The 27,229-nt window shown below is 41.4% G+C and overlaps 2 protein-coding genes and 1 pseudogene across 4 annotated transcripts in view; 2 read left to right on the top strand and 1 right to left on the bottom strand.

The window, feature by feature from the left end:
* The window catches only part of necab3 (N-terminal EF-hand calcium binding protein 3), a 59,905-nt gene extending 55,801 nt beyond the window's left edge, over nucleotides 1–4,104 (top strand). The window contains exon 13 of the mRNA XM_067458751.1: nucleotides 41–4,104. Within this exon, the coding sequence (XP_067314852.1) occupies nucleotides 41–69 (29 nt within the window). The 3' untranslated portion in view covers nucleotides 70–4,104. The remainder of the gene's footprint in view (nucleotides 1–40) is intronic.
* A 579-nt stretch (nucleotides 4,105–4,683) lies between these two features.
* On the top strand, nucleotides 4,684–4,799 carry LOC137094665 (5S ribosomal RNA; annotated as a pseudogene).
* Nucleotides 4,800–8,107: 3,308 nt separating this feature from the next.
* The window catches only part of cbfa2t2 (CBFA2/RUNX1 partner transcriptional co-repressor 2), a 67,315-nt gene continuing 48,193 nt past the window's right edge, over nucleotides 8,108–27,229 (bottom strand). For 2 of the 3 annotated variants that reach the window (XM_067458755.1, XM_067458757.1), the window contains exons 5-11: nucleotides 26,130–26,311; nucleotides 25,346–25,593; nucleotides 24,271–24,356; nucleotides 21,982–22,189; nucleotides 20,096–20,164; nucleotides 11,450–11,640; nucleotides 8,108–9,380 (exon numbers count right to left, since the gene is read on the bottom strand). In XM_067458755.1, coding sequence (XP_067314856.1) covers nucleotides 9,108–9,380; nucleotides 11,450–11,640; nucleotides 20,096–20,164; nucleotides 21,982–22,189; nucleotides 24,271–24,356; nucleotides 25,346–25,593; nucleotides 26,130–26,311 — 1,257 coding nt within the window. In that variant the 3' untranslated portion in view covers nucleotides 8,108–9,107. The remainder of the gene's footprint in view (nucleotides 9,381–11,449; nucleotides 11,641–20,095; nucleotides 20,165–21,981; nucleotides 22,190–24,270; nucleotides 24,357–25,345; nucleotides 25,594–26,129; nucleotides 26,312–27,229) is intronic. The other variant, XM_067458756.1, reaches the window with a different exon arrangement.

Below are 27,229 nucleotides of genomic sequence, written 5' to 3'. Positions count from 1 at the left end.
ATGCTTCATCTGTCTAATATCTCCTGTTTGTTCCTCACAGCGTCTTGGTGGATCATGACAAACAACTAACAGCAACCAGAAAACCCTGAACCGCCGTCTGAAAAATGACCCTGTTGTGTCTTTGAATTAATGACTAGCTCTAAAAAAAAAAATCAGATGAATCATCTATACGTGTGATGCACACACACACACACACGTGCAGACACACACACACACACACACACACACACACACACACACACACACAGACACAGACACCTTTTCTGTTGCATTTTATAGATAATGTCTGTCTGATAGTTGACAGAAAACAAACAGGGTTGTGCATCATTCAGAAGTGGATTCAGATGCTTTTACATTCAAGTTTAACTCCTGAATTTAAATTGATGTTGGAAACTGGATGCAGAAATAGTGTTTAGTTTTTATTATAGTTATATTATTTTGTATTGTTCATTTCAATTTAACTTTTAGTATGTGATTTTTTTTAATATATTGTAGTTGGATGTTCATTATTTTTATTTAGTTTTTTATTATTTCCAGTTTATAATTTTCAAATTTATTTCAGTTTATTGCCAAGGCAACATTTCTAATTTTTTTGCTAATATTTATAATTTATTTTAGGGTTATTTCAATTAACAAAATGTTTTAATAGGTTTATTTATTTGATTTATATTTAAGAAAGCAGAATTAAAATTGAATCAAATATATTTAAAATCATATTAATATAAATGCTAAAGTATTTTAAATAATATATTTAATTATATTTAATAAGCTAACTTTGTTTTTATGGACCACAGTTGTAGGATACTCAATTTCATAGAATTTACGTAATATACACTATATTGCCAAAAGATTTGGGACATCTTTTCCTCCACGCCAAACTTCTCATCCATGTCTTTATGGGGCGACGCTTTGTGCACTGGAGCGCAGTCATGCTGGGACAGGAAGGGGCCGTCCACAAACTGTTGGAACATGAAATTGTCCAAAATGTCTTGCTATGCCGAAGCATTAAGCGTTCCTTTAACTGGAACTAAGGGGCCAAGCCTAGCCCCTGAAAAACAACACCATACCATAATCCCCCCTCCACCACACTTTACACTTGGTACAATGGAGTCAGGCAAGTCCCGTTCTCCTGGCAACCGCCAAACCCAGACTCGTCCATGGGATTTTCAGACTGAAGCGTGATTGGTCGCTCAGAGAACACGTCTCACTGCTCTAGAGTCCAGTGGCGGCTGCTTTACTCCACTGCATCCCACGCTTTGCATTGCTCTTGGTGATGTAAGGCTTGGATGAGCTGCTCGGCCATGGAAACCCATTCCATGAAGCTCTCTCCGCTGTTCTTGAGCTCATCTGAAGGCCACAGAAGTTTGGAGGTCAGAAAGTTGGCGACTTCTGCGCACTGTGACCCTCAGCATGCGCTGACCCCGCTCTGTGATTTTACGTGGTCTAACACTTCGTGGCTGAGTTGTTGTTGTTCCCAATGGCTTCCACTTTGTTATAATCCCACTATCAGTTGAGCGTGGAATATTTAGTAGTGAGGAAATGTCAGGAATGGACTTATTGCACAGGTGTCAGCCTATCACGACCCCACGCTTGAGTTCACTGAGCTCCTGAGAGCGACCCATTCTTTCACTAATGTGTGTAGAAGCGTCTGCAGGCCTAGAGCTTGATTTACACACCTGTGGCCATGAAGTGACTGAACACCTGAACTCAGTGATATGGAGGGGCGTCCCAATGATTTTGGCAATATAGTGTATTATTATTTAATATTAGATTCATATTTTGATTGTAGTATTTATCTTTAAGTTGAATGGTCAACAGTTTTTGTTGCTGGTTAACAGAAATAAGATCTGTTTAGATGAGTTTTAATTAACTTGCACTCTAAAAATTGCTGGGTTAAAAACAACCCAAGTTGAGTGGAAAATTGACAGACCCAGTGATTGGATTGTTTTGACCCAGTGGTTGGGTTAAATGTTTGCACAACATCCTGGGCAGTTTAATTCAACCTGACTATTGTTTAAAATTGCTATATGTCTGGCTTAGATCCCAAAATAGGTTGGAAATTGAACATCAGAGACATAATTACTAAAGGCAACAATAATAAACAAAAGTGAACATTTATTAATAAGCAATGTAATAATTGTTGAAATATTATTCATTAAACTTCTTAGTAAATGTTCATTTAATAAACATTCCCAACATATTGGGCTAGCAATATAGTAATTTTTAAACAATAGTTGAGTTAAATAAAACTACAGTTTGGGCAAACATTTAACCCAACAGCTGGGTCAAAACAACCCACCGACTGAAATAAGTTAGTCCGTTTTCAAACAAACTTAGGTTGTTTTTAACTCAGCAATATTCAGTTAAGATAAACTAAGCTGAGGAAAAATCTATGTCAGGAAATGAATAATTATAATAAGTCAGAAATAATTATGTATACACAAAAAAAAAATCTGGGTCGTTTCAACTCATGTTTGGGTCAAATATGAACAAACCAAAATTTTACCAAATGTTAATAAATTAAAAAAATATTACCCAACAGTTGTGTTTGTCCATATTTGACCCAAACATGCGTTGAAACAACCCAGCATTTTTTAGAGTGTAAATATTTATGTTTTAGAGCTTGTGTTCAGCTATGGCTGTATTCAATTTCTTTGGTATTGTTATTCAGAAAATTCCCAATTCAGCATCCAGACCAGTTCAGATTCAGATTGAGACACACTCATGAGCCGAACGGAGCGGAGCCGAATCCTCCGTCGTGAATCGTGCTCAACCCGCCGCTAACAGACATCGGTGTGATATTCTAATCGCATGTATAGAAAATCAAAACGCGTGTTTTGCTCCATTCCGTGATGAAGCTTTTCAAAGCCAGTAGCTTTGATGCTGATACAGCGACTCTCAGAGCATAACAAGAATTCATGCATTCTTGTAAATAATTAATAATAACGATAACTTTAGCAAAATGATCTGCTAACACCTTTGAAGTCACGTTTACTTCTCTGGAAAACATGAGAATGACTGCATGCTGGTTTATAGTGTCAGTTGATTTGCAACAAGAGATTATTTCTCAAGAGGCGTTTGAAATCTAGGAGTGTGACTGTGAATAGAGTAGAATATTTCCTGGAGATGTGTCGTAATCCTTCCTGAAGGAGTTTAGAGGACTTTTTCACCCGTTTTGGCCTCATTTACTCACACTCAGGTTCGAGTGCCATCCCAGACAGTGACAGAGATACACTGTAAAAAAACTCAGTAAAATTAGGGCACAATGTACTGTATGAAGGCATTTTCCATTTTGTTTTTTTACACTGTAAAATAAAAAAAATAAAATACTAGTTACCTGGTTGCCTTAACATCTTGAGTTCATTGAAATAAAAAATGTGACTTAATACAATGAACATTTTTGAGAATCGACAACCTTTTCTCAAATATTATTAAAAGATGTTGTAAGCATATTGGGTTGTGCGTGTTTTATTTGTGCAGACGCAGTAAAACAGATGTCAAATTGTGCTATTTTCATGATTTATCAAATTTTTTATCCGGTTCAGACGCAATAATATTTTGAGTTTCTATTTATTAAACCAATTTCCTTCATTGTATCAACTCAATAAACTCAAAATTATAAGGCAACCAAGTTACTTACTTTTTTAAGTTCAACCAACAACATGTTCTGGCAGAAAGTTATTTTTACAGTGTGTACTGGTAATTTTCTGCCAGTACATTATCCAGTAATTTTACGGAAATTTCCGTTAACCCTTTAAAAAAAACTAATGCAATGTGTAATTCAAAATACAGGTAAAAGACCTATAAAAAAAAACATATACCTTCAAAAAAAAACTTCATATTTATACAGTTCATTGTGCCATATTTTTCCATATTTTTTTCCCAGTGTAGATCCGGATCTGGGCCCACACTGATGCTGTCTGGGATGCGGGTGAGTGAATGATGATTTCAGGCTGATTTACCCCTCAGTCTTATTGTTTGATGAACATGGAAACCTGCTAGCTGTTGTACTGTTAACTGAAAAACAGAAACCTGACCGTTTGCTTTAGGTTTTTCACTGTATGTGGATTAGTCCGTTAAATGAAAATAAACCTCGGATGATTATTCTGTGTGTGCTGTCGTTTTTCGATCATCTTTTAACTTCCTAATGTCTTATTGTTTGTGGATGATGTGTGAAAATAAAGCATGATCAGACTTTAAAAGGACAGAAATATTATAGCTACATCTTTCTAAATAATTAAAGATGCTTTTAATGCATCGTGTTTTTCATCTGAAAAGCTCTATTCAGGCAGTAATTGTTTTTCATATGGTGTAAGGTATTTTCATCATTAACAGGGGCTAGTCTGTGATTTCATTAAATGTCAGTGTTTTTCTCCCACCCGTGTAAAAATCCCCAGCCGACATACCTCCTGTTTTAATTTAGAGTTATATCACTTCAAAATTCACTGTTTATATCCTTTTTGACCCCTGCAGAGCACCGTACGGTTGCACTTCGCTGTTATTTGGATGCATTTTTAAGATCTTGACTTTAATCACTGAAATGCTGGCAAGTATTTACAAGAGCAATATATTTCATCACCGCTCAAAAGAAGAAAAGCACATACACATTTGAAATGGGCCGTTATTACGGCAGTAATTATGGGCCTACGCTGTAAAGCTGATATGAAACGATCTGCATATTATACCAGCAGCCATATCACCCTGTAGCCCAAGACTGGTTTCCCACTGAAGCTAAGCAGGGCTGAGCCTGGTCAGTACCTGGATGGGAGACCAACTGGGAAAACCAGGAGCTGCTGGTAGAGGTGTTAGTGAGGCCAGCAGGGGGCGCTCACCCTGTGGTCTGTGTGGGTCCTAACGCCCCAGTATAGTGATGGGGACACTGTACTGTCAATAAGCATCGTTGAGACGTTAAACCGAGGTCCCGACTCTCTGTGGTCATTAAAAATCCCAGGATGTCCTTCGATAAAGAGTAATGGTGTAACCCCGGCATCCTGGCCAAATTTGCCCATTGGCCTCTGTCCATCATGGCCTCCTAATCATCCCCCTCTCCTGATTGGCTTCATCACTCTGTCTCCTCTCCACCAATCAGCTGGTGTGTGGTGAGCGTTCTGGCGCAATATGGCTGCCGTCGCATCATCCAGGTGGTGCTGCACATTGGTGGTGGCTGAGGAGATTCCCCCCTTCTCTGTAAAGCGCTTTGAGTGCCTTGAAAAGCGCTGTATAAATTGAACAAATTATTATTTATTATTATTAATCTATGTTGTATAAAGCACTGTATACATAAAGAGGACATGACTTGACTCAGGCTGGGCCTATAGACTGATGCTGAGGCAGAATCAGTCTCTCACTGACCTTGATTTTGACGTGTGTGTATGTGTGTGTGTGTGTGTGTGTGTGAGAGAGAGAGAGAGAGAGAGAGAGAGAGAGAGAGAGAGAGAGAGAGAGAGAGAGAGAGAGAGAGAGAGAGAGAGATTAGTTTTCCAGCATGTGGATTCACTGACGGTCACCCAAACCCACCGAGGCAGAGATGTCGAGTGTGTGAACTGAAGCGATTCTGATTCGAGCTGTTGCGTTCAAACTTTATTTCTGGGCTGGTTTTGTGTTGCGTGACTATCATTTATTCCTTTAATCACATTGTGCCGTTCCAAAACACTCTTAAATGTCAATCTTCTTTCTTTATAGTATCAAGATGACAGAGATGTTTGTGAGGATGAGTGTGTGTGGGTGAAGCACACACACACACACACACACACACACACACACACACCTGCATGTTATGAATGACTAACTCATGCTGTCTGTCTTCATTAATGTTAATGTTTAAACCTCCAGAACCAAAATATAAGACAATCTGCTCGCAAAATACACCGCAGAGAAACTCAGAGGACTCAATATAGATCACATTTTACAGTCTTTCAAGATTTCAGAATGTACAAGTAAAACCTGTATTTAGCATATTCATTAAAGGCTACTTTATGGCACACGTTGATGCTCCAATCACAATAGAGATTCATCTGTGAAATATGCATGATATATTATGATATCATGTCATTATTGCTGCTGTATTTGCGTTATGATCCTCAGGGGACTTTTGCATGATTTTTACACAGATCATAAATCATTAATCAGTTGGTCATGTTATTCCTTTAGTTTATTCTCGAGCTGGTAAAGCAGTGTGTTTCTGCCATCTAGTGGAGGGACGTGGAAAAACGCCATTGATCTTCCTGAAATCCTCAATTTGAGCAACATTAAGACATTGCAGTTACTATGGTAACCTTAGTTCAAAATACCTACAGTAAACATCACCTACTGTAAAACCATGCTAGATTAATGTAGGGATCTTCTTGAGATTGGGGGAACAGCTTCAGAATCTTTCATATTGTGAAGGTACTGGCATATTTGGGTATTAATAATCTCAGTTTTTTCTTCCTTTTTGTGGGGTGAAAACTGGTATGGTAAACATGGCAAAACTGGGTAAGATGCCCAATCACATTTCTCTCACTAAATCACATTTCTTTATGTGTTTACAATATTTCCCATCTGAAAAATCATTTGTGTGTGTGTGTGTGTGTTTTAGTGTGTGAGATAGTAAGCGAGATAAAAAGTGTGTGTGTGTGTGTGTGTGTGAGAGAGAGAGAGAGAGAGAGAGAGAGAAAGTGTGTTTGAGAGTATGTGAGTGTGTGAGAAAGTGTGTGTGTGTGCTGTGTGTGAGAGAAAGTGTGTTTGTGTGTAAATGAGTGTGCATGTTTGTGTGCGAGAGAAAGTGTTTGAGAGTATGTGTGTCTCTCTATCTCTGTGTGTGTTTGTGTCTGAGAGTGTGTGTGATTTAGAGAGGAAGTGTGTTTGAGAGAGTGTGTGTGTGTTGGCTGTGTGTAAGAGAGAGAGAGTGTGTGTGCGTGTGTGTGTGTGTATAAATGAGTGTGCATGTTTGTGTGTGAGAGAAAGTGTTTGAGAGTATGTGTGTCTCTCTCTCTATCTCTGTGTGTGTTTGTGTCTGAGAGTGTGTGTGATTTAGAGAGGAAGTGTGTTTGATAGTGTGTGTTGGCTGTGTGTAAGAGACAGAAAGTGTGTGTGTGGGTGGGTGTGTGTGTGTAAATGAGCGTGCATGTTTGTGTGTGAGAGAAAGTGTTTGAGAGTATGTGTGTCTCTCTCTCTGTGTGTGTGTGTTTTAGAGAGAAAGTGTGTTTGAGAGTGTGTGTTCGTGAGTGTGTGTGTGTTGGCTGTGTGTAAGAGAGAGAAAGTGTGTGTGTGTGTAAATGAGCGTGCATGTTTGTGTGTGAAAGTGTTTGAGAGTATGTGTGTGTCTCTCTCTCTATCTCTGTGTGTGTTTGTGTCTGAGAGTGTGTGTGATTTAGAGAGGAAGTGTGTTTGAGAGTGTGTGTGTTTGTGAGAGTGTGTGTGTGTGTTGGCTGTGTGTAAGAGAGAAAGTGTGTGTGTGTGTGTGTGTAAATGAGCGTGCATGTTTGTGTGTGAGAGAAAGTGTTTGAGAGTATGTGCGTCTCTCTCTCTCTCTCTCTGTGTGTGTGTGTTTGTGTCTGAGAGTGTGTGTGTTTGTGTGTGTGTGTAAATGAGCGTGCATGTTTGTGTGTGAGAGAAAGTGTTTGAGTGTGTGAGTGAGAGAGAAAGTGTGTGTGAGAGTGCATGTGTGTGTGTGAGAGACTATAGTATGGTAAACATGGTCAAACTGGGTAAGATGCCCCTATTTCTAATTCCTCTCACTAAATCTCATCATAACACATTTCGTGAATGTTTACGCACTTAAAAGATTTCCTGAAATTCAACACTTGTAATTTATTCACCTCAGGTTTAAATATTCAACATTTTATTATAATAGTGATGTGAGTTTATTTATTAGTTATATGGAATGAGTTTTTCCTATGCAGCTAAACTGGCATATATGAATGCATCATCATTCTGTACATGAACTCTGCTTTAAATCTGTTAGTTTAGCATATCATTCTTCTGACCCTACATTTATAAAAATCAGTGCAATAACAATACACCTTATAAATAGATAACAGCAAACCTGTTATTTTTTCCACAATGTAATCAATCTACAAAATATCCATAACACGAGAATATCCATCAAACACAACGACCGTCGAAGCCGAGGCCACGCTAATGTCTTTATTTTTTAATATCTACTTCATACCAATATTCAAGAATTCTCAAAAAGAAAAAAAATGAATGTCACAGAGTAGCTCACAAAATAAAGATTCTCTTGATTATGAAAAAAATCAATCAACATGTTTGTGTAGATGAAGACATCAATGTGGAAATAAGAGAACACTGCAAAAAATGCTCTTCTTACGTAGTATTTTTGTCTTGTTTTCAATCTAAATATCTAAAAATTCTTACTTCAAGATGCTTTTTCTAGATAAGTAAAATGACAAGATATGTTTCAGTTTTCTTAAAATTAAAATCAAAATGAAGTGAGTTTTGCTTAAATGCGGTGAGATAAATAATCTTGTTTCTTGTTTCTGTCCCAAACAGAAATACGATTATTTTTCTTCACCCCATTGGCAGATCATTTTCTTGTTTTAAGCCAAATTCACTCCATTTTGATATTTTCCCCCAGAAAACAAGCAAAAATATATGTCATTTTACTTATCTAGTAAATTAATCTTGATTTAAGAATATTTAGATATTTGGACTGGAAACCAGGAAAAAATCCTAAATAAGAAGAGCATTTTATGCAGTGCAGAAACAGACTGTGGAACAAATATTAATTATGTACATAAAATCCTCCTGAGATTGTAGAGTTTTTAATGTTGATGCGACCGGATTTCACATGTGATGATTGTACAAACGGACCCTGATCAAAACCGGAGATTAACACACACTCGCATACAGTGCACGACGTACCGATTCTCCATCTTAACTCTGATAATATTGTCGTATAATAATGATAAACCGATGTCACAGCATTGACTGCAGCTTTGGTGAATCCATCACTTTTATATTGCTCTGATATGTACAGAAACACACGAACAAGCCAACAAACGTAACACTGTCAACAGTTTGTGCGGCAGGAGATCTGCACCGAATCAGCAGAAGATGCCAAAAGTGTGTCCAGAAGTGGAAAGGTCTCTGGTGGTTTGGGTGTGCTAGTGTGAGCCGGCGTCTGGGGTGGAGGAGGATGGCGGTGTGGGTGGTGTGGAGGGTGTGGAGGTTTTCTCCAGGACGGGGCCGCTCTCGGGAGTTTTGGCCAGGATTCGTGCACTCAGAGCAGACATGGGTTTGGGCTGAGTCTGGAGGCCCGGGCTGCAGATCAGATGGTGTCGCTCCCAGTCCTTATGCTGACAGAATGAGCCGCAGTATCTCGCCGCGTTACAGCCGCTGCACGTCTCGCTGGCCTTACGACCGCAGTTCCAACAGCACTGATCAACACAGAGAGAGAGAGAGACGCAGGAATGAATTAATGATCGTAGCATCATTACAATATAAAACAATATTAAAGGGTTAGTTCACCCCCAAAAAAATTCTCAGCACAGCGATTCATGATCGCATGTCAAACCGTCAAACTGCTGAATTACAAGACATTGGCGATCCGAATCATGAATCGATTCATAACGGTTCAAAGCTGTTTTGAAATCGGCCCATCACTATAGCCCCTTTCACGCTGAGATTCCGGCAAATACACGGATAATGCGACCCGGCATTTGTTCCCGGGCCGCTAGATTTGGTCCATTCACACTGCCAGCGAAATACCGTAATATGTGCGCTTTCACACACAACCCGTAACGGTCCCGGGTCGAGTTGACATGTGACATCCTGATGTGACGTGTAATGGCGAGCGATCTCAGCTTCAGCGCGGATAGTAAGGAGCTCCGTGGTCTCGACTTGTGTCCAGTTTGCTCACATTTCTGCTTGTTTAATTTTAGTTTCTTTTGTATACGAACACTCTCTGCGTTTAAAACACCGACGAGCTCTTCTGGCACTGCAGGGTTGTGTTATTGAAGAAACAAGCTCTAGGAGTCGCATGATAGCTACATACACGTTGCGGCATTAGTTTCGGCTTTTGTTCACACAGCGCTCGTCCCGGGTCGAATCCCGCAATATTACTAGGTCCCCGACCCGGGTCGAATCCCGCAATATTACTAGGTCCCCGACCCGGGTCGAATCCCGCAATATTACTAGGTCCCCGACCCGGGTCGAATCCCGCAATATTACTAGGTCCCCGACCCGGGTCGAACCCGCCTTCTGTGCTTTCACACAGAAGGCGACCCGGCAATGCTCCGGGAATATTGCGGGTCCGACGTGCAGTGTGAAAGGGGCTTATACAAGTCGTTTTTTAGTAGTTGTTTTTTAGCACAAAAAATAATGGCCTTACGACCGCAGTAGCAACAGCACATCAACAAAGACAGAGAGAGAAACGCAGGAATTAATGACCGTGGCATAATTATAATCTAAAACAATATTAAAGGGTTAGTTCACCCCCCAAACGATTCATGATTCGGATCGCGTGTCAAACTGCTGAAATCACGAGACACTGGCGATCCGAATCATGAATCGATTCACTGATTCATAACCGTTCAAAGCTTTGTTTTGAAATCGGCCCATCACTATATAAGTCATTATTTATTTATTTATTTATTTTTTAGCACAAAAACTATTGGCCTTACGACCGCAGTTCCAACAGCACTGATCAACACAGACAGAGAGAGACGCATGAATTAATGGCCGTGGCATAATTACAATATAAAACAATATTAAAGGGTTAGTTCACCCCCCAAAAAATTCTCAGCACAGCGATTCATGATTCGGATCACGTGTCAAACCGCCAAACTACTGAAATTACATGACATTGGCTATCTGAATCATGAATCGAGTCACTGAATCGTAACGGTTCGAAACTTTGTTTTGAAATCGGCCCATCACTATACAAGACTTTATTTTATTTTAAGCACAAAAATTATTTTAATTGTTCTATTCATCAAAGAATCCTGAAAAATAAAATGGATCACAGTTTACACAAAAATATGAAATATTGATGATCATAAATGTGTGTTGAGCATCAAATCCTTATATGAGAATGATTTCTGAAGGATCAGTGACACTGAAGACTGGAGTAATGATGATAAATTCAGCTTAACTGTAATACTTTTTCACTTTTTTACAGTATAATTGATCAAATAAATGCAGCCTTGGTGAGCAGAAAAGACCTCTTTAAAAACATTTTAAAAACCTTAACATTTGAACAATAGTGTATAATATTGTAATTTACTATTTTAGTTAATACTGTAAATGTCTGTATATTTAATATATGCCCACTAATAGTGCTATTTGTTATTTTAGCACCCAATTTTGATTTAAAATTGTTTTAAATAATAATGCAATGTTGATTTGGTCAGGCTCACGGCACTCTTGTCTGCATTAATGTGCATAAAAAGGAGGCTAGAAAAGAAGGACTGAGTTTGAATGCATTGCTATAGTCAGCGAGCCTCACCTCGCTGGAGTCTTCCTGCTCGTTGATGACCTGAATGGCGTCCTCCGTGGCTTTCCTCTTGGCGTCGGCGAGGGTTTTCTCCATCTTGGCTCTCTCGGCTGTGATCATCTCGAAGGCTTTTTGCTCGGCATCGGCCACGGCCTTCTGCACCTCGTCCATCGCTTGCCGCTTCACCTCATTCACTGCTTCCTCTGAGGACACGAATGACATATTCATCAAGAGTGTGTGTGATTTAACAGAAATCAATCACAACTTAGCTGAATGTTTGCCATATTTTAATTATTGTGTTAAAGTATGGGGCAAAACCACCTTACAAACCATAAAGGGTTAGTTCACCCAAAAATGACATTTATGTCATTAATGACTAATGATTAATGTCGTTCCACACCCGTAAGACCTCCGTTCATCTTCACACACAGTTTAAGATATTTGATATTTCACGAGTTCACACTTACAAATAATTCAGATAGAATAAATAGTATGCGTATTTGGCGTGCTGTCCGAGGAGAGGGCTCCGAGCTCGGTATTTGGCCCGAACCCAAAGTACTCCCCCCGTATCTCTGGTTAGGAAAGTTAACCAGGTGCGTGTGAGGTAGAAGGGGTGGTGGAGGGATGCTGCAAACTTTGTCAAGGAACATTGGTGAGTTGACTGGCTATTTATGTGATCCTCTACTTGAGCTGATTGGTAGACATGATGATTACTGATTGTTGACAGCTGGTTGGAATGACATCATGATTAGGTAGATCATTTGCACGTGCTTCTCCCGAACTTAGTTTTTTAAGAAACATCATTTCACGAGTTCACACTTACAAATAATTCAGATAGAATAAATAGTATGCGTATTTGGCGTGCTGTCCGAGGAGAGGGCTCCGAGCTCGGTATTTGGCCCGAACCCAAAGTACTCCCCCAAAAAATTGCTACTAGCATAGGACAGCAGCCAGTAAATGATGTTGATGCCCCCCAAAAGTTGCAGAGCATGAACTGGTGCTGTGCCGATCGAAGGGGGGTTAGTTACTGGATCGGGAGATCTTTGATCATTATTTTCTGAGGTTTTGGTGGTCGTGGTATCAGACGGGTGAAACTCGTTGGTAGTCAGCTGGGGGTGGTTGCTTGTAGGCGGGAGGAGATAGCAGTGCTGTGGCAGTGGAGACGAGCTGTTTCAGCATGCTTTCGAACGTATCCAATGGGCTGGCTGTACAGAGAATTAGGCTCCTGTAGGAGTTGAGAAGATGACACTGCTGTGGTGGTGGGACTAGTTTGGATGGAGGAACAGAACTCCTGCAGGAGTGAGGTTGGTGATACTGCTGGCAGTGGAGATGAGCCCTTTGAATCTGCTTTCCCAAACTATCCGAAGACCCAGTTGTACAGAGAATTAGGCTCTCTGTAAGGGAACGGTGAGGCTGCTGAGACAGTGGAACGGGTTTTGGAAGGGCGTATCAGAGCTCCTGCGGGAGCGGAATTGACTGTAACTGCTGCAGCAAAGATACGAGACGTTTCAACTTGCTTTCCAACTATCCAAACGAACCATTTGTATGGACGATTGGGCTCCTGTGGGAAAGGAGATGGCGACATTGCTGTGGTATTGAAACGGGTTTCGGTGGAGTATCGGGCTTTGCGAGAGCGGAGTTGTCGATACTGCTGCAGCCGTGGGGACGAGCCGTTTTAACTTGTTTTTTGAAACCCCCGGGTTGGAAGTAGAACCTCAACTCCTGCGGAACTATGGAGAGATCACTGCTGCGGCAGTACGAGCAAGTTGAATGGAAAAACGGAACTCTTGCGGGAGCTGAGGCGGTATCACTGCTGTGGTAGTGGAGGCTTTGGGTGGAGGAACTGGCTTCTGTTGGAGCGGAGGAGATGACACTGTTTGCAGTAAAAGTCGGTTGGAGAAACTGGGCTTCTGCTGGAGCGAATGAGATAACACTGCTGCGGCAGTGAGAACCAGCTGGATGGAAAAGCTTAGCTTCTGTTTGAACGGAGGAGATACTGCTGCGGCAGTGAGAGCCAGCTGGATGGGGAATCCTGAGATTCTATTGGGGCGGAGGAGATAACACTGCTGCGGCAGTGACAGCCGGCTGGATGGAGAATATGGAGCTTCTGTTAGAGCGGAGGAGATAACACTGCTGCGGCAGTGACAGCCAGCTGGATGGAGAATACGGAGCTTTTGTTAGAGCGGAGGAGATAACGTTGCTGCGGCAGTGAGAACCAGCTGGATGGAAAGCTTAGCTTCTGTTAGAACTGAGGAGATACTGCTGCGGCCGTGAGAGCCAGCTGGATGGGGGAATACTGAGATTCTATTGGAGTGGAGGAGATAACACTGCTGCGGCAGTGAAAGCTGGCTGGATGGAGAATACGGAGCTTCTGTTAGAGCGGAGGGGATAACACTGCTGCGGCAGTGACAGCCAGCTGGATGGAGAGTCCTGAGCTTCTGTTAGAGCGGAGGAGATAACACTGCTGCGGCAGTGAGAGCCCGCTGGATGGGGAATACGGAGCTTCTATTGGAGCGGAGGAGATAACACTGCTGTGGCAGTGACAGCCAGCTGGATGGAGAATCCTGAGCTTCTGTTAGAGGGGAGGAGGTAACACTGCTGCGGCAGTGAGAGCCAGCTGGATGGAGAATCCTGAGTTTCTGTTTGAGCGGAGGAGATAACACTGCTGCGGCAGTGACAGCCAGCTGGATGGGGAATACTGAGCTTCTATTGGAGCGGAGGAGATAACACTGCTGCGGCAGTGGGAGCCGGCTGGATGGAGAATCCTGAGCTTCTGTTTGAGCGGAGTTAACACTGCTGCGGCGGTGACAGCCAGCTGGATGGAGAATCCTGAACTTCTGTTAGAGCAGAGGAGATAGCGTTGCTGCGGCAGTGACAGCCAGCTGGATGGGGAATACTGAGCTTCTGTTAGAGCGGAGGAGATAACACTGCTGTGGCAGTGAGAGCCGGCTGGATGGAAAAACTGAGCTTCTGTTTGAGCGAAGGAGATAACACTGCTGCGGCAGTGACAGCCAGCTGGATGGGGAATACTGAGCTTCTGTTAGAGCAGAGGAGATAACACTGCTGTGGCAGTGGAAATTTGAGGTGGGTTCCTGCGGGAGTAACTAGAGAGATGCTGCTACGGCAGTGAATATTATTGATTCACTTAGTGAATTTGGTGATGTTGAAATGGAGCGGATGTGGTGATCCTGTAGGATTGAGTGTATGGAAAAAGCTGAAGCTGAAACAATTTTAGCTGATGAGGGTCTGTTGGGCTTCTTTGATGTGGGAGCGATTGGAGCGGATGTAGCTCTTGAAAGCCTCTGACGACCAGCGACCAAGTTTTTGGATCTGGTGCTGGGAGAGACCTTTTTGAGCAGCTGTGGTTGCTGCACCTATGCGGAATGAATGGCTAGAAAAGTTGTCTGCTGAGATGCCGGATAGAATCAGTATAGACTTGAGGTGTTTTTGGAACCAGAAACGTGTGACAGGGCGGTTAGCATCGTCTGTGAAGAGTGGTTCAGAGAAAAGTTTAGTCTGCGAACTTCTGAAATGAAGGTAGGCTAAAAGGGATTGATACGGCTGGATTGGTGATGGAAGGTTGAAAATGTAAATGGAATGCCCTTTTTTTTCATTTGGTCCGTCTTGCTTTGTTTGATGAAGTAAGAGATTGTTTCGTTATCTAGCACTGCTAGGTCTGAAATTGTAGGATGAAGCTTTAGGTTGAAGGTGGATGTGATGGTAATTTCTGAGCTTCTGAGAAAACCGAAGAAAGCCAATATGAACATTGCATCCAGAGTGCGGATGCAGTATTGGTGGAGTGGTATCCTCGGCGGAGGGTGGAGATACATTTGGTAAGTATATCTAGAGTTATTGGTTGTCTGGCGTCTGGGTGGGTGGGTTGAGTCTTTTGGATGCCTTTGATGAGCATGGATGTTTGTGAATTGGATATTTCTGGAGAGGGCAGACCAAACGCAAGTTTGTGAAAAAATTGAATTCCGCTTAGATAACCCTTGATGGAGCTGACTTGGAGGTTCTTGGTGCTGTTGAGATAAGATATGAATGAAGTGATGGTAAGCGAAGAATAATCTGGAAAATTCAGCTTGTATATGGAGTGAAAAGACTTGAAACACTTCCATGCAGTTAGGTAGGATTGAAGGGTTCTGGGGGAAACAGCTTGAAGGATGGAATTGAGAGAAGCGTCAATGAGGGGTCTCAATGGGTGGTTTATGGGAATATTAGCTCTCAATATTTTGGTACTGGGGTTGGGAATGGGAATGGGTCCGCCTTTGGCGCCAACGGCCTGAATTTCTGTGAGGATCTGTGCTCTAATGTTGCTGGCGACAGGGGGCAGTTCCAAGGCTGTAGAATTCGGCGGGAAGGGCATCTGTGTTGCAGAAAACAGAGTGAATGGAGCACTAGTTTGGGAAAAAGTGTTAGGCGGATAGAAAACCAGGGGCCGAAAACCGCTTGCGGAGGCAACCTCTCGTTTCAGTCGGTCCCCGACAAAGAAGGAATGGGAAAAAGGGGAAAGAGGAAAGCTAAGGAGGACAAAAAGCAGCTGGGCCTGCACCGCTAGCGGAGGCAGCCTCGCGCTAGAGTTTGATGGTGGGGCTGCAGGCCAAGGGAAGGGGTTAGAAAAAGTGACAGGAAAAGGCTGTGATACAAAGCTTGAGCTGCTGGCGGAAGCGTACTTACACTTAAAGGATTGCCTGGGGCAGAGGAAACTGGTATTGTAACCTGGGGTGCAATGCTGGAAAACACCCACGGTCTCTGGCTCGGCGGAGCGGAGAGATGAGTTGGGCTGGGTGGCGGCGACGATGGCAGCGGTGGCTGGAACTGTGGCGCGGCCCGGGCTAGCTGAGGGCCTGCTGCAGTGGCCTGGTGCTCGAGGAAGAACCAATTCTGTGGGAGAAGGGGTCTTTTGAGAGCGTGAGTTCGGATCCTTATGTTTCCTTGATCTGTTTGTAGTTTTGGAAGGTGGAGTGGATTTTGGAGATGGAGAAGCTGCTTGAAGTGACACGTACAGGTTGTATAATTTGGCTTTATTAATTCTTCTGGAAAAATTATCCTCGACACTGATTAGCACTTGTCTTAACCCTAGTACGGTCCATTTCTCTATTGCTGGAATCGTAGGTTGTACTGAGGAGTAGGAGGAAGCTGGAGATGGTGGATGTCTTGAAGGTGGAGGCGATGGCAAGCCTCTGCGTCTCGGTGTACGGGATGTGGCTCGGCTGGGCCGGCGGCCACGCTGTGTTGCTGGAGATTCAGTCACGGTGTCTTGTTGGGTTGTGGTGCTCCTTGCAGCTGTGGGATGCTGTAGAGGATCTTCGTCAGATGGATAAATTTCATTCTCAAACATTGCAATGGGTAGGACCAATTTTCTTCAGCTCCTGCGGAAGCATAAAGAACAAGACTGTTTTGGCAGTGGAGAAACGGTTAGCCAGAGAAACCGAGCTCCTGTGGGAGCAGAGGGAACTGCACTGCTTGCAGCAGTGGAGAAACGGTTAGCCAGAAAAACTGAGCTCCTGTGGGAGCAGTGGAAAACGGTTAGCCAGAAAAACTGAGCTCCTGTGGGAGCAGTGGAAAAACGGTTAGCCAGATAAACTGAGCTCCTGTGGGAGCAGAGGGAACAGCACTGCTACAGCAGTGGAGAAGAGATTAGCCCGAAAAACTGAGCTCCTGTGGGAGCAGAAGGAAGCACACTGTTATGGACACTGGAGGAATTAGCCAGAGAAACTGAGCTCCTGTGGGAGCAAAAGGAAACACACTGTTATGGATACTGGCGAAATTAGCCAGAGAAACCGGGCTCCTGTGGGAGCTGAAGGAAGCACACTGTTATGGACACTGGAGGAATTAGCCAGAGAAACTGAGCTCCTGTGGGAGCAAAAGGAAACACACTATTATGGATACTGGCGAAATTAGCCAGAGAAACTGGGCTCCTGTGGGAGCAGAAAGAACAGCACTGCTGTGGCACAGGAGAAAAATAGCCAGAGAAACTGAGCTGCTGCGGGAGCAGAGATAACAGCGCTGCTGTGGCGCGGAGGAGAAAAAGATTAGCCAGAAAACTGAGCTCCTGTGGGAGCAGAGAGAATAGCACTGTTATGGCAGAGGAGAAATTAGCCAGAGAAACTGAGCTCCTGTGGGAGAAGATGGAACATCACTGCTTCTGTGGTGGAGAAAAAGTTAGATGGAACAAAATGGAAAAGCATGTTTGTAAAACCATAATGGGACTCTTATTTTGAAAGAGACCCATTTGGGTCCAACTCTTATTAAATTTAGCATACAACATTACAATATAAATCACATTAAAGAAAACAGTCCTGGTTCATAAGAACTTGGCACCATACATTGATTGTAAATGCTCTGAAACTGTAATATTCTGAACGCAACACGGCGCCACATTCAAAAGTTTAATCACAATTAGGAAGATGTGATGTATGTTTCTGTCTCCAAAATATAAGATGGCTTAAATAATCATTATGCTGTATTGTCAACATTTAAGTTACTTAGCCTCACGATACATTCATTCGCTTTGCGAGCGAGTAAATTTATTGTTCATCACCACGGCAAATGCACTTTGTGTGTGACAAGTTTCTGTCTGTTGTACACAGAGGCAGCAAGATCACAACAAAGCTTGATGCGTGCCGGAACTATGTTATTTAAGATACATTTCTATTTCTTGGGACAGGAGCTGTTGTAGCTGTCCTGCTGCAAGTCTGTGCAGTGTGCACTCTTTACAGTGTCTGAGCGCTGCTCAAACAATTGACTCCTCATTGATTGAATTGTGGCAAAGACCACATTACACTTTGGAAAAAACAGGAATTCTTTTACCGTGATGTTGAGGAGCCATTGGTTTGAAATAATGCTGATGAAAAGCGGCCAAAAGGGGCTTTAAATAGCTTAGGAATTTGTAAGGAAAGTTTTGTAGCATTGTAGCATAGCTTCAAGCAGCGTGTGGAGCCATGTTGACAGCGTGGGTAGAAAAAGTGACCTGCCAGAATGCTGCAAACTTTGTCAAGGAACATTGGTGAGTTGACTGGCTATTTATGTGATCCTCTACTTGAGCTGATTGGTAGACATGATGATTACTGATTGTTGACAGCTGGTTGGAATGACATCATGATTAGGTAGATCATTTGCACGTGCTTCTCCCGAACTTAGTTTTTTAAGAAACATCATTTAGTCCGAGAGCGTCTGCAAGTGTATGCACACTATACTGTCCATGTCCAGAAAGGGAATAAAAACATCATCACAGTAGTCCATATGAGACATCAGTGGGTTAATTAGATTAAATAAAGATTTGAACGGTTATGAATCAGAGAATCGATTCATGATTCGGATCGCGTGTCAAACTGCTGAAATCACGTGACATTGGCGATCCGAATCATGAATCGATTCACTGATTCATAACCGTTTGAATCTTTATTTGAGGATTGAACACAAACGCGGAAGAGAAGCCAATGGTGAATAAAGTCGTAGTTTTTGTTATTTTTGGACCCAAATGTATTTTGGATGCTTCAAGAGACTCTAATTAACCCACTGATGTCACATATGGACTACTGTGATGATGTTTTTATTCCCTTTCTGGACATGGACAGTATAGTGTGCATACACTTGCATATGCTCTCGGACTAAATATAAAATATCTTAAACTGTGTGTGAAGATGAACGGAGGTCTTACGGGTGTGAAACGACATTAGGGGGAGGAGTTAATGACAGAATTTAAATGTTTTGGTGAAATTAACCCTTTAAGCACAATACAGAAAAGAGCAATTAGGATAGTAAAGAAAGTTGGTTACCATGAGCTTACAAACCTACTGTATTTAAATTTGCACACTCTAAAGTTTAATGATACGGTTGATTATAAATCTGCACAGATAATCTATAAAGCAAAAAATAAAAAATTTGCGAGCCAGGTAACATACAACAACTGTTCTCAGATTTTAAAGAGAGGATCTGATTTTGAGACGAGAAGGCTTGGACAGAGCTTAAAAGTATGTTTATTTCGATTTGCAGGGTGCTTTTTTAGTGGAATGGTCAGAACAATTCGATTAAACAAAATGTAAATATGTTGCCTTTTTTTTTTATAAGTACAGATGTAAAATGATAGTGATAAATTAAAATAGTTGTTAATGCTGCTGGAATTTCGTTTCTGTTTGTCCTACTTTAGCTAAAGTCAATGTCAAAGTAGTGTGTTTGTCTTTTTAAATATGTATATTTTTTAAATAGTATGTTTGATTCATCTTGTTGGATTGTAATTAGTTTTTTTTGTAATGAACTGGGGGTAGGTCTTGACAAGCCTAGGGCTTCTACCGATCCCTTTTCGAACAGGATTATTATGCTGATTTTTTGTTGTGTTTATATTATATTTGATGAGTATACACATATATATATTTTTTTATTATTGTAATATTTCAAAATAAAATTGTCATTCATTCATTCATTCATTCATTTTTAAAAGACACTTCATATTCAGTAATATCACGTATTTAACTGCACTGATGCGATTTGAATTGATCTCATTGTCTCATGCATTGCATTTTCTTGTAATAATACAAGACACTGACCAAAGAGCTCATTTCATTTGTGAAAGTGATTACTGAAAAACATGACTGAGGAACAGGTGGTCAGGGAGAAAACAGGTTTCCCAGGGTGCATCTGGGTTGCCGCCCTTACCGGCTTTCCTCCATATCTCGTCAGGCACGTAGCCAGAGCCGGAGCGCAGGGGGAGATCCCTCTGAGAGTCTGCGTGAGACAAAAACAAATATATTACAGCAAATTACCATCCGATGCATGTAGGAGGGACGGATGTGGAAGCACGAGATTGGTGATTCTTGGGCAGCGTTTGGTGACAGATGGCGTTGAGGAGCGCAGCGTCTGAGACGACATTCCCTCGGATTGGACTCAAATACACAACACCTGCTCGATCAGCGGGCTCACACACACACACGTTTGTTTTGTGAAATGTGGGGACATTCCATAGGCGTAATGGTTTTTATACTGTACAAACCGTTTTTTCTATCCCTTTACACTGCCCCTAAACCTACCCATCACACACACACTGCCCCTGCTCCTAAACCTACCCATCACACACACACTGTCCCTGCTCCTAAACCTACCCATCACACACACACACACACACACACACACACACACACACACACACACACACACACACACACACACACACACACACTGCCCCTAAACCTACCCATCACAGGAAACATTCTGCATTTTTACTTTCTAAAAAAACTCCTCCTGTGTGATTTATAAGCCTTTTGAAAAGTGGGGCCATGGGTAATGTCCTCATATTTCACCCTCTCCTGTAATACCTGTGTCATACCCATGGCATTATACACATTTGTGTCCTCATATGTCACAAACACACACACACACACACGACTGCAGTTCACCATCACCAGCACTAGGGGGGTTTAAATTCTGAATCATTTCCTCTAACTCTCCAAATGAGCTTAAATTTCAATCCATCTCTCAAACTCTATCTGTTTATAAATTCCTGATTGTGTTTTTTTTTTTAAACAGTGTTATAATAATATATTTTAAAGTGTTTATATATTATAAGTATTATATTACTTTTGTCTGTTTTATTTTTAAAATATATATAATTTGTAACAAATTTGTACAGTTGTGGCTTGTGGACGGGTTATTGCTGTTAATTAAAATCTAAAGCTATTTAAAAAAAAAAAAGAATTGAAATTAAGCTGAAATAAAATATAAGATGGAAAAAGTTAAACTTTTTAAAACTGAAACTCACTGAAATAAATTTAGGCACTAAAAGGAAATAAGTAAAAACTAAATCTGAACAAAAGCTAAAAATGAATATATATATATATTTTGGTACATCAAATTTCGATTCTTGAGGTCACAATTCAATTATAAAAATAATTTCTCTATTTTTAATAAAAAAAATTATTTGATATATGCACCGATTTGATAGTTTACTCTTTTTTGTTACTTTCCTTATTTGACTGCGTTAGATAGATTCAACAAATTAATTGTAAACCTTGAATTTTATATGGTTTCGGGTTTTTTTCTTTTTTCTTGTCATTATATTGGAGGCTTATTGTGATAAATAACACTCTAACATGTCAATGACTTTGAATAGTACAGTGAAGTTTAATAAATATAACGTGCATCAATGAGCCTTGGCCGCCCATGACCCTGTGGCCGGTTCTCCACTGGTCCTTCCTTGGAGCACTTTTGATAGATACTGACCACTGCAGACCGGGAACAGCCCACAAGAGCTGCAGTTTTGGAGATGCTCTGACCCAGTCGTCTAGCCATCACAATCTGGCCCTTGTCAAACTCGCTCAAATCCTTACGCTTGCCCATTTTTCCTGCTTCTAACACATCAACTTGACAAAATGTTCACTTGCTGCCTAATATATCCCACCCACTAACAGGAGCCGTGATGAAGAGATCATCTGTGTACAGTATATATAAATATAATTTATCCCATTTTTGATGAAATCCCAATTTTGCAAAACGTGGCTGTGCTTTGAAAGGTCAAAGTGAAGTTGGAGCAGTAAATGACGCCTCACCTGTGTTGACTCCCTCTCCTGACAGAGGGCTGTGTGTCTTGCTGAAGGGACCGTTCCCGTTTCCGTTCCCGTTCTTGCGTATTTCGTCGTGTGGGTTGGAGCGTCTCCGCCAGTAGTTCAGTTCCTCGCGGTCCGACTCCTGACAGCGGCGCAGAACGCTCACCGAACGCCGCGTTTTCTCCACCATGTCCACAATGCAATTCAGCACCTACAACCCGAGACAGAAACATTTATTACAATTATATTATATTATGATTGCAATATTGATTTACCATGGTATTACCAGGTGAATCTCGCAGACTATAAAGATTTAACACACTTAAAGGGTTAGTTCACCAAAAAATTAAATTCCTCCTCCTAATGTCGTTCCACACCCGTAAGACCTCCGTTCTTCTTCACACACAGTTTAAGATATTTTATATTTTGTCCGAGAGCGTATGCAAGTGTATGCACACTATACTGTCCATGTCCAGAAAGGGAATAAATACATCATCACAGTAGTCCATATGAGACATCAGTGGGTTAATTAGAGTCTCTTGAAGCATCAGAAATACATTTGGGTCCAAATGAATCAGGTTATGAATCAGCGAATTGATTCATGATTTGGATCGCGTGTCAAACTGCTGAAATCACGTGACATTGGCGATCCGAATCATGAATCAATTTGCTGATTCATAACCGTTTGAATCTTTATTTGAGGATTGAACACAAACGCGGAAGAGAAGCCAATGCTGAATAAAGTCGTAGTTTTTGTTATTTTTGGACCCAAATGTATTTTGGATGCTTCAAGAGACTCTAATTAACCCACTGATGTCTCATATGGACTACTGTGATGATGTTTTTATTCCCTTTCTGGACATGGACAGTATAGTGTGCATACACTTGCATACGCTCTCGGACTAAATATAAAATATCTTAAACTGTGTGTGAAGATGAACGGAGGTCTTACGGGTGTGGAGCGACATTAGGGAAAGGATTTAATGACAGACATTTCATTTTTTGAGTGAACTAACCCTTTTTTGGGTGAATTTAACACATTTTTCCCAAACTCTCATGACTGCATGTTTAGTTTTTGAGTTTGCTTCTTATTCTCATTATGATTCTGATTAAATTTTCAGGACTGTAAAAATTGCTTATTTAAATCATCATATATTTACAGACATTATAACAAATACAATCATGATGTATAAAATACTTGAGTTTAAATGATATACAATTTTGCATTAAACTAAAGTATTGAGAATTAAATTGTTTTGCATTACAATAATGAGAGTTTCATCAGAGAATGTTCATAATTTTCATAATTGTACAATGCAAAATCGCTAAAAATATATAAATACAGAAATAAAATAACAATTTCTTAAAACAAATCAGTTATTACCAACTAAACTTATTCAAAAAAAGTTACTGATTGAAATAAATCTGAGACAAACATGAAATAAGTTTAATTACTAAAATATAGAATAAAAAAAAAAACAGCAAAATGATTAATGCTTCAAAATATGAATAAATATCATCATAGAAATTAAATGATCAATCAATCAATGTTAATTTATAGAGCACATTTAAACACAACCAAAGTTTTGACCAAAGTATAAAAGAAAAAAGTAAAAGAGCAAAACAAACGATCAAAAGTAAACAAGGAAATTATAGTAAAATAACTTAAATCTCTTATTTTATTCGTGGTTTTCAAGTGAAATACAAAGCCAGGCTGTTCTTGACAGGCTTTGTGAGATTCACCGTCTAATACCACTACTTTACCATGGTATCAGCACCAGTGATCCCAGTAACACGTTACTCTAATCTGACGACTTTTTTCCAGTAACGAGTAATCTAACGTGTTACTATTTCCAAACCAGTAATCAGATTGAAGTAACTTATCCAAGTCACTTTGAGTTACTATTTTAGTCATTTTCCTTAGTAAAAAAATTACAAATATATATTTTTGCTTTTTATTGCATCTCGGGGAGAATTTTCATTTCAACTTAAAATGTCAGGAGATACATTGTTGACGTTACTGTTAAAAATGCACTTCCTATAAAGTGAGTGTTGGCAAAAAAGGGTCGTCATTTCTGTGTTGAGGCGGCAGGGGTGTTGTCGGAAACTGCTGAATGTAACTAATAAAGTAACTTGTAATCTTAGTTACTTTCAAAATCAAGTAATCTGTAAAGTAATTAAGTTATTTTTTAAAGGATTAATCAGTAATCAGATTACTTTTTCAAAGTAACTGTGGCAATACTGGTCAGCACAGTACTTTTCGGTAAGAATTATTAATAAATCCAATCTCACATGATCCAGATGCCGCCATTCTTCAGCCCACTCTCTCTCCGTCAGTCTGTGGTCTACGGGTTCCTCGCGGTAGCCTCCGTTACTGCCTGAAAATCACGACACACACACGTCTGGTTTACTATCTGTGTGCGGACTCTCCATAGACATAATGGTTTTTATACCGTACAAACTGTACATTCTATCCCCCTATACTCCCCCTGCCCCTAAACCTACCCATCACACACACACACACACACACGCACACACACACGCACACGCACACGCGCACGCGCACACGCACACACACACAGCCCCTAAACCTACCCATCACACACACACACACTGCCCCTAAACCTACCCATCACACACACACACACACACTGCCCCTAAACCTACCCACCCCACACACACACACACACACTGCCCCTAAACCTACCCACCACACACACACACACTCCCCCTACCCCTAAACCTACACACATACACACACACACCCACACACACACTCCCCCTGCCCCTAAACCTACCCATCACACACACACACTGCCCCTAAACCTACCCACCACACACACACACACACTGTCCCTACCCCTAAACCTACCCACCACACACACACACACACACACACACACTCCCCCTGCCCCTAAACCGACCCATCACACACACACACACACACACACACACACACACACACACACACACACACTGCCCCTAAACCTACCCACCACACTCACACTCACACTCACACTCACACACTCACACACTCACACACTCACACACTCACACACTCACACACTCACACACTCACACACTCACACACTCACACACTCACACACACACACACTCACAGCCCCTAAACCTACCCATCACAGGAAACATTCTGCATTTTTACTTTATCAAAAAAACTCATCCTGTATGATTTATAAGCCTTTTGAAAAGTGGGGACTACTGGCTGGTGATCTCAGGTTTTACTATCCTTATGGGGACATTTGGCCCACACAATGTAATATAAACAAGGGCACACACACACACACCAGGAATCACAGGTAGTCTAAAGGTGATCCTGAAGCTCAGGTTGCATGAGGAGGAGCCGTACCTGGCAGCCTTGGCCGATCCTTCAGCTCCCGCAGCTCCAGGATGCGGTGCGGCTCTCTGTACAGCTGAGGTGTGCTGATGTCATCCAGCGCGTAATGCTGCAGAGGGGGCGGAGTCGGGTGGATCTGGGCGGGGAGCTGGAGCGGGTGGGCGGGGCTATGTCTGGGGGCGGGGCTAATTGTGCAGATTCGTTTGGCAGGAGGCTCCAGGGAGGCGGGAGGCCGCTCGTGAAAACCATTCTCTTTACTTCTGGAGGAATTAATAACAAAATAAGTAGGAACACTATGATTTTTCGACCTTGCAGTAAATACCATGGTATATGAATATGGTAACCATTCAGTTCCATGTTATATATCGAAGCACAATGGTAAATAATCCATTATAACACACAGGATTTACTTTAAAACAATTTTTACTTAGAAATTGCTGGTAAATTTCACAAAACAACTAACACAATTTTACAATAATGTAAAATAAATATACAATTTTGAATCAAACCATTGAAATATGATGTTCTTTTAAAACATATTCCAATAATACTTGTGGGTGGGTCCTCTCTCTCACTAGTTTTAGTGCTAAAATGCTTAGTGAAATACTCTTAGAGCAAAAATGTAGGGAGTCCTAAAATTAGGACTGACTCGTACATTATTGTTTAGAGTGTCTTCTAAATCGGTAAGCTACTTTTAGCCTTAAGATGTTTTCTGAATACGGCCCCTGATACAATAATGACTAATGTAGTTCTGTTTTGTAGGTGTTATATCTGGAGCATGTTTGCGTGTTCATACCGGTTAGGACTGTGCCGTTTGCTGCTGTCATTGGGCTCCAGCAGGAGTTCGCTGGAGTCGGCCGGAGATGGGACGGTGGTGCTGAGCAGGAGGTGTTCGTGCTGGGACAGGTATTGGGCTGGAGTCTGTTTGGCGGCGCGGGCGCAGTGCAGAAGCTCTCTCTGCAGTAACGGCAGGTTGGCCTGTGTGGAGGACAGGACGCTCAATCTGGCTGCATGACAAGCATCGACTAGATGGAAAATTGCTAATCTAACTCACTTTGAAAGCATTTTCTTTAAGGGTTAGTTCACCCAAAAATGAAAATTCTGTCATTAATTCCTCACCCTAGTGTCGATGGACACCCGTCAGACCTCCGTTCATCTTCACACACAGATGAAGATATTAGTGTTGAAATCCGATGGCTCAGAAAGGCCTTCATTGACACCAATGTCATTTCCTCTCTCAAGACCCATAAAGGCACTAAAGACGTCGTTACAAAGCCCATCTCACTACAGCGGCTCTACAATCATTGATGAAGAGGCCAGAAGAGTTTTTGTGCTCAAAAAACTAAATAACGACTTATATAGTGATGGCCGATTTCAAAACAAAGCTTCGAACTGTTATGAATCAGTGAATCGATTCATGATTTGGATCGCGGGTCAAACTGCTGAAATCCCATGACATTGACGATCTGATTCATGAATCAATTCACTGATTCATAACAGTTCGAAGCTTTGTTTTGAAATCGGCCATCACTATATAAGTCGTTATTTCGTTTTTTTGCGCACAAAACTATTCTCATACCTTCATAAACGACGTAATTGTAACGACGTCTTTAGTGCCTTTATGGGTCTTGAGAGAGGAAATGACATTGGTGTCAATGAAGGCCTTTCTGAGCCATCGGATTTCAACACTAATATCTTCATCTGTGTGTGAAGATGAACGAAGGTCTGACGGGTGTCCAACGACATGAGGGTGAGGAATTAATGACAGAATTTTCATTTTTGGGTGAACTAGCCCTTTAAGTGGTCTAAACTAATCAATGACCACCACATTTTTTGCATTTTTCCTGATAAGAGTGGAGATAAAGGTCAAAAAGATTTCTTCCTCGACAGACTCGG

Source organism: Pseudorasbora parva, chromosome 12 (assembly GCF_024679245.1).
Source record: "Pseudorasbora parva isolate DD20220531a chromosome 12, ASM2467924v1, whole genome shotgun sequence".
Classification (NCBI taxonomy): domain Eukaryota; kingdom Metazoa; phylum Chordata; class Actinopteri; order Cypriniformes; family Gobionidae; genus Pseudorasbora; species Pseudorasbora parva.
The sequence above is the reverse complement of the archived record's forward strand: the minus strand, read 5'-3'. Positions and strand labels throughout refer to the sequence as shown.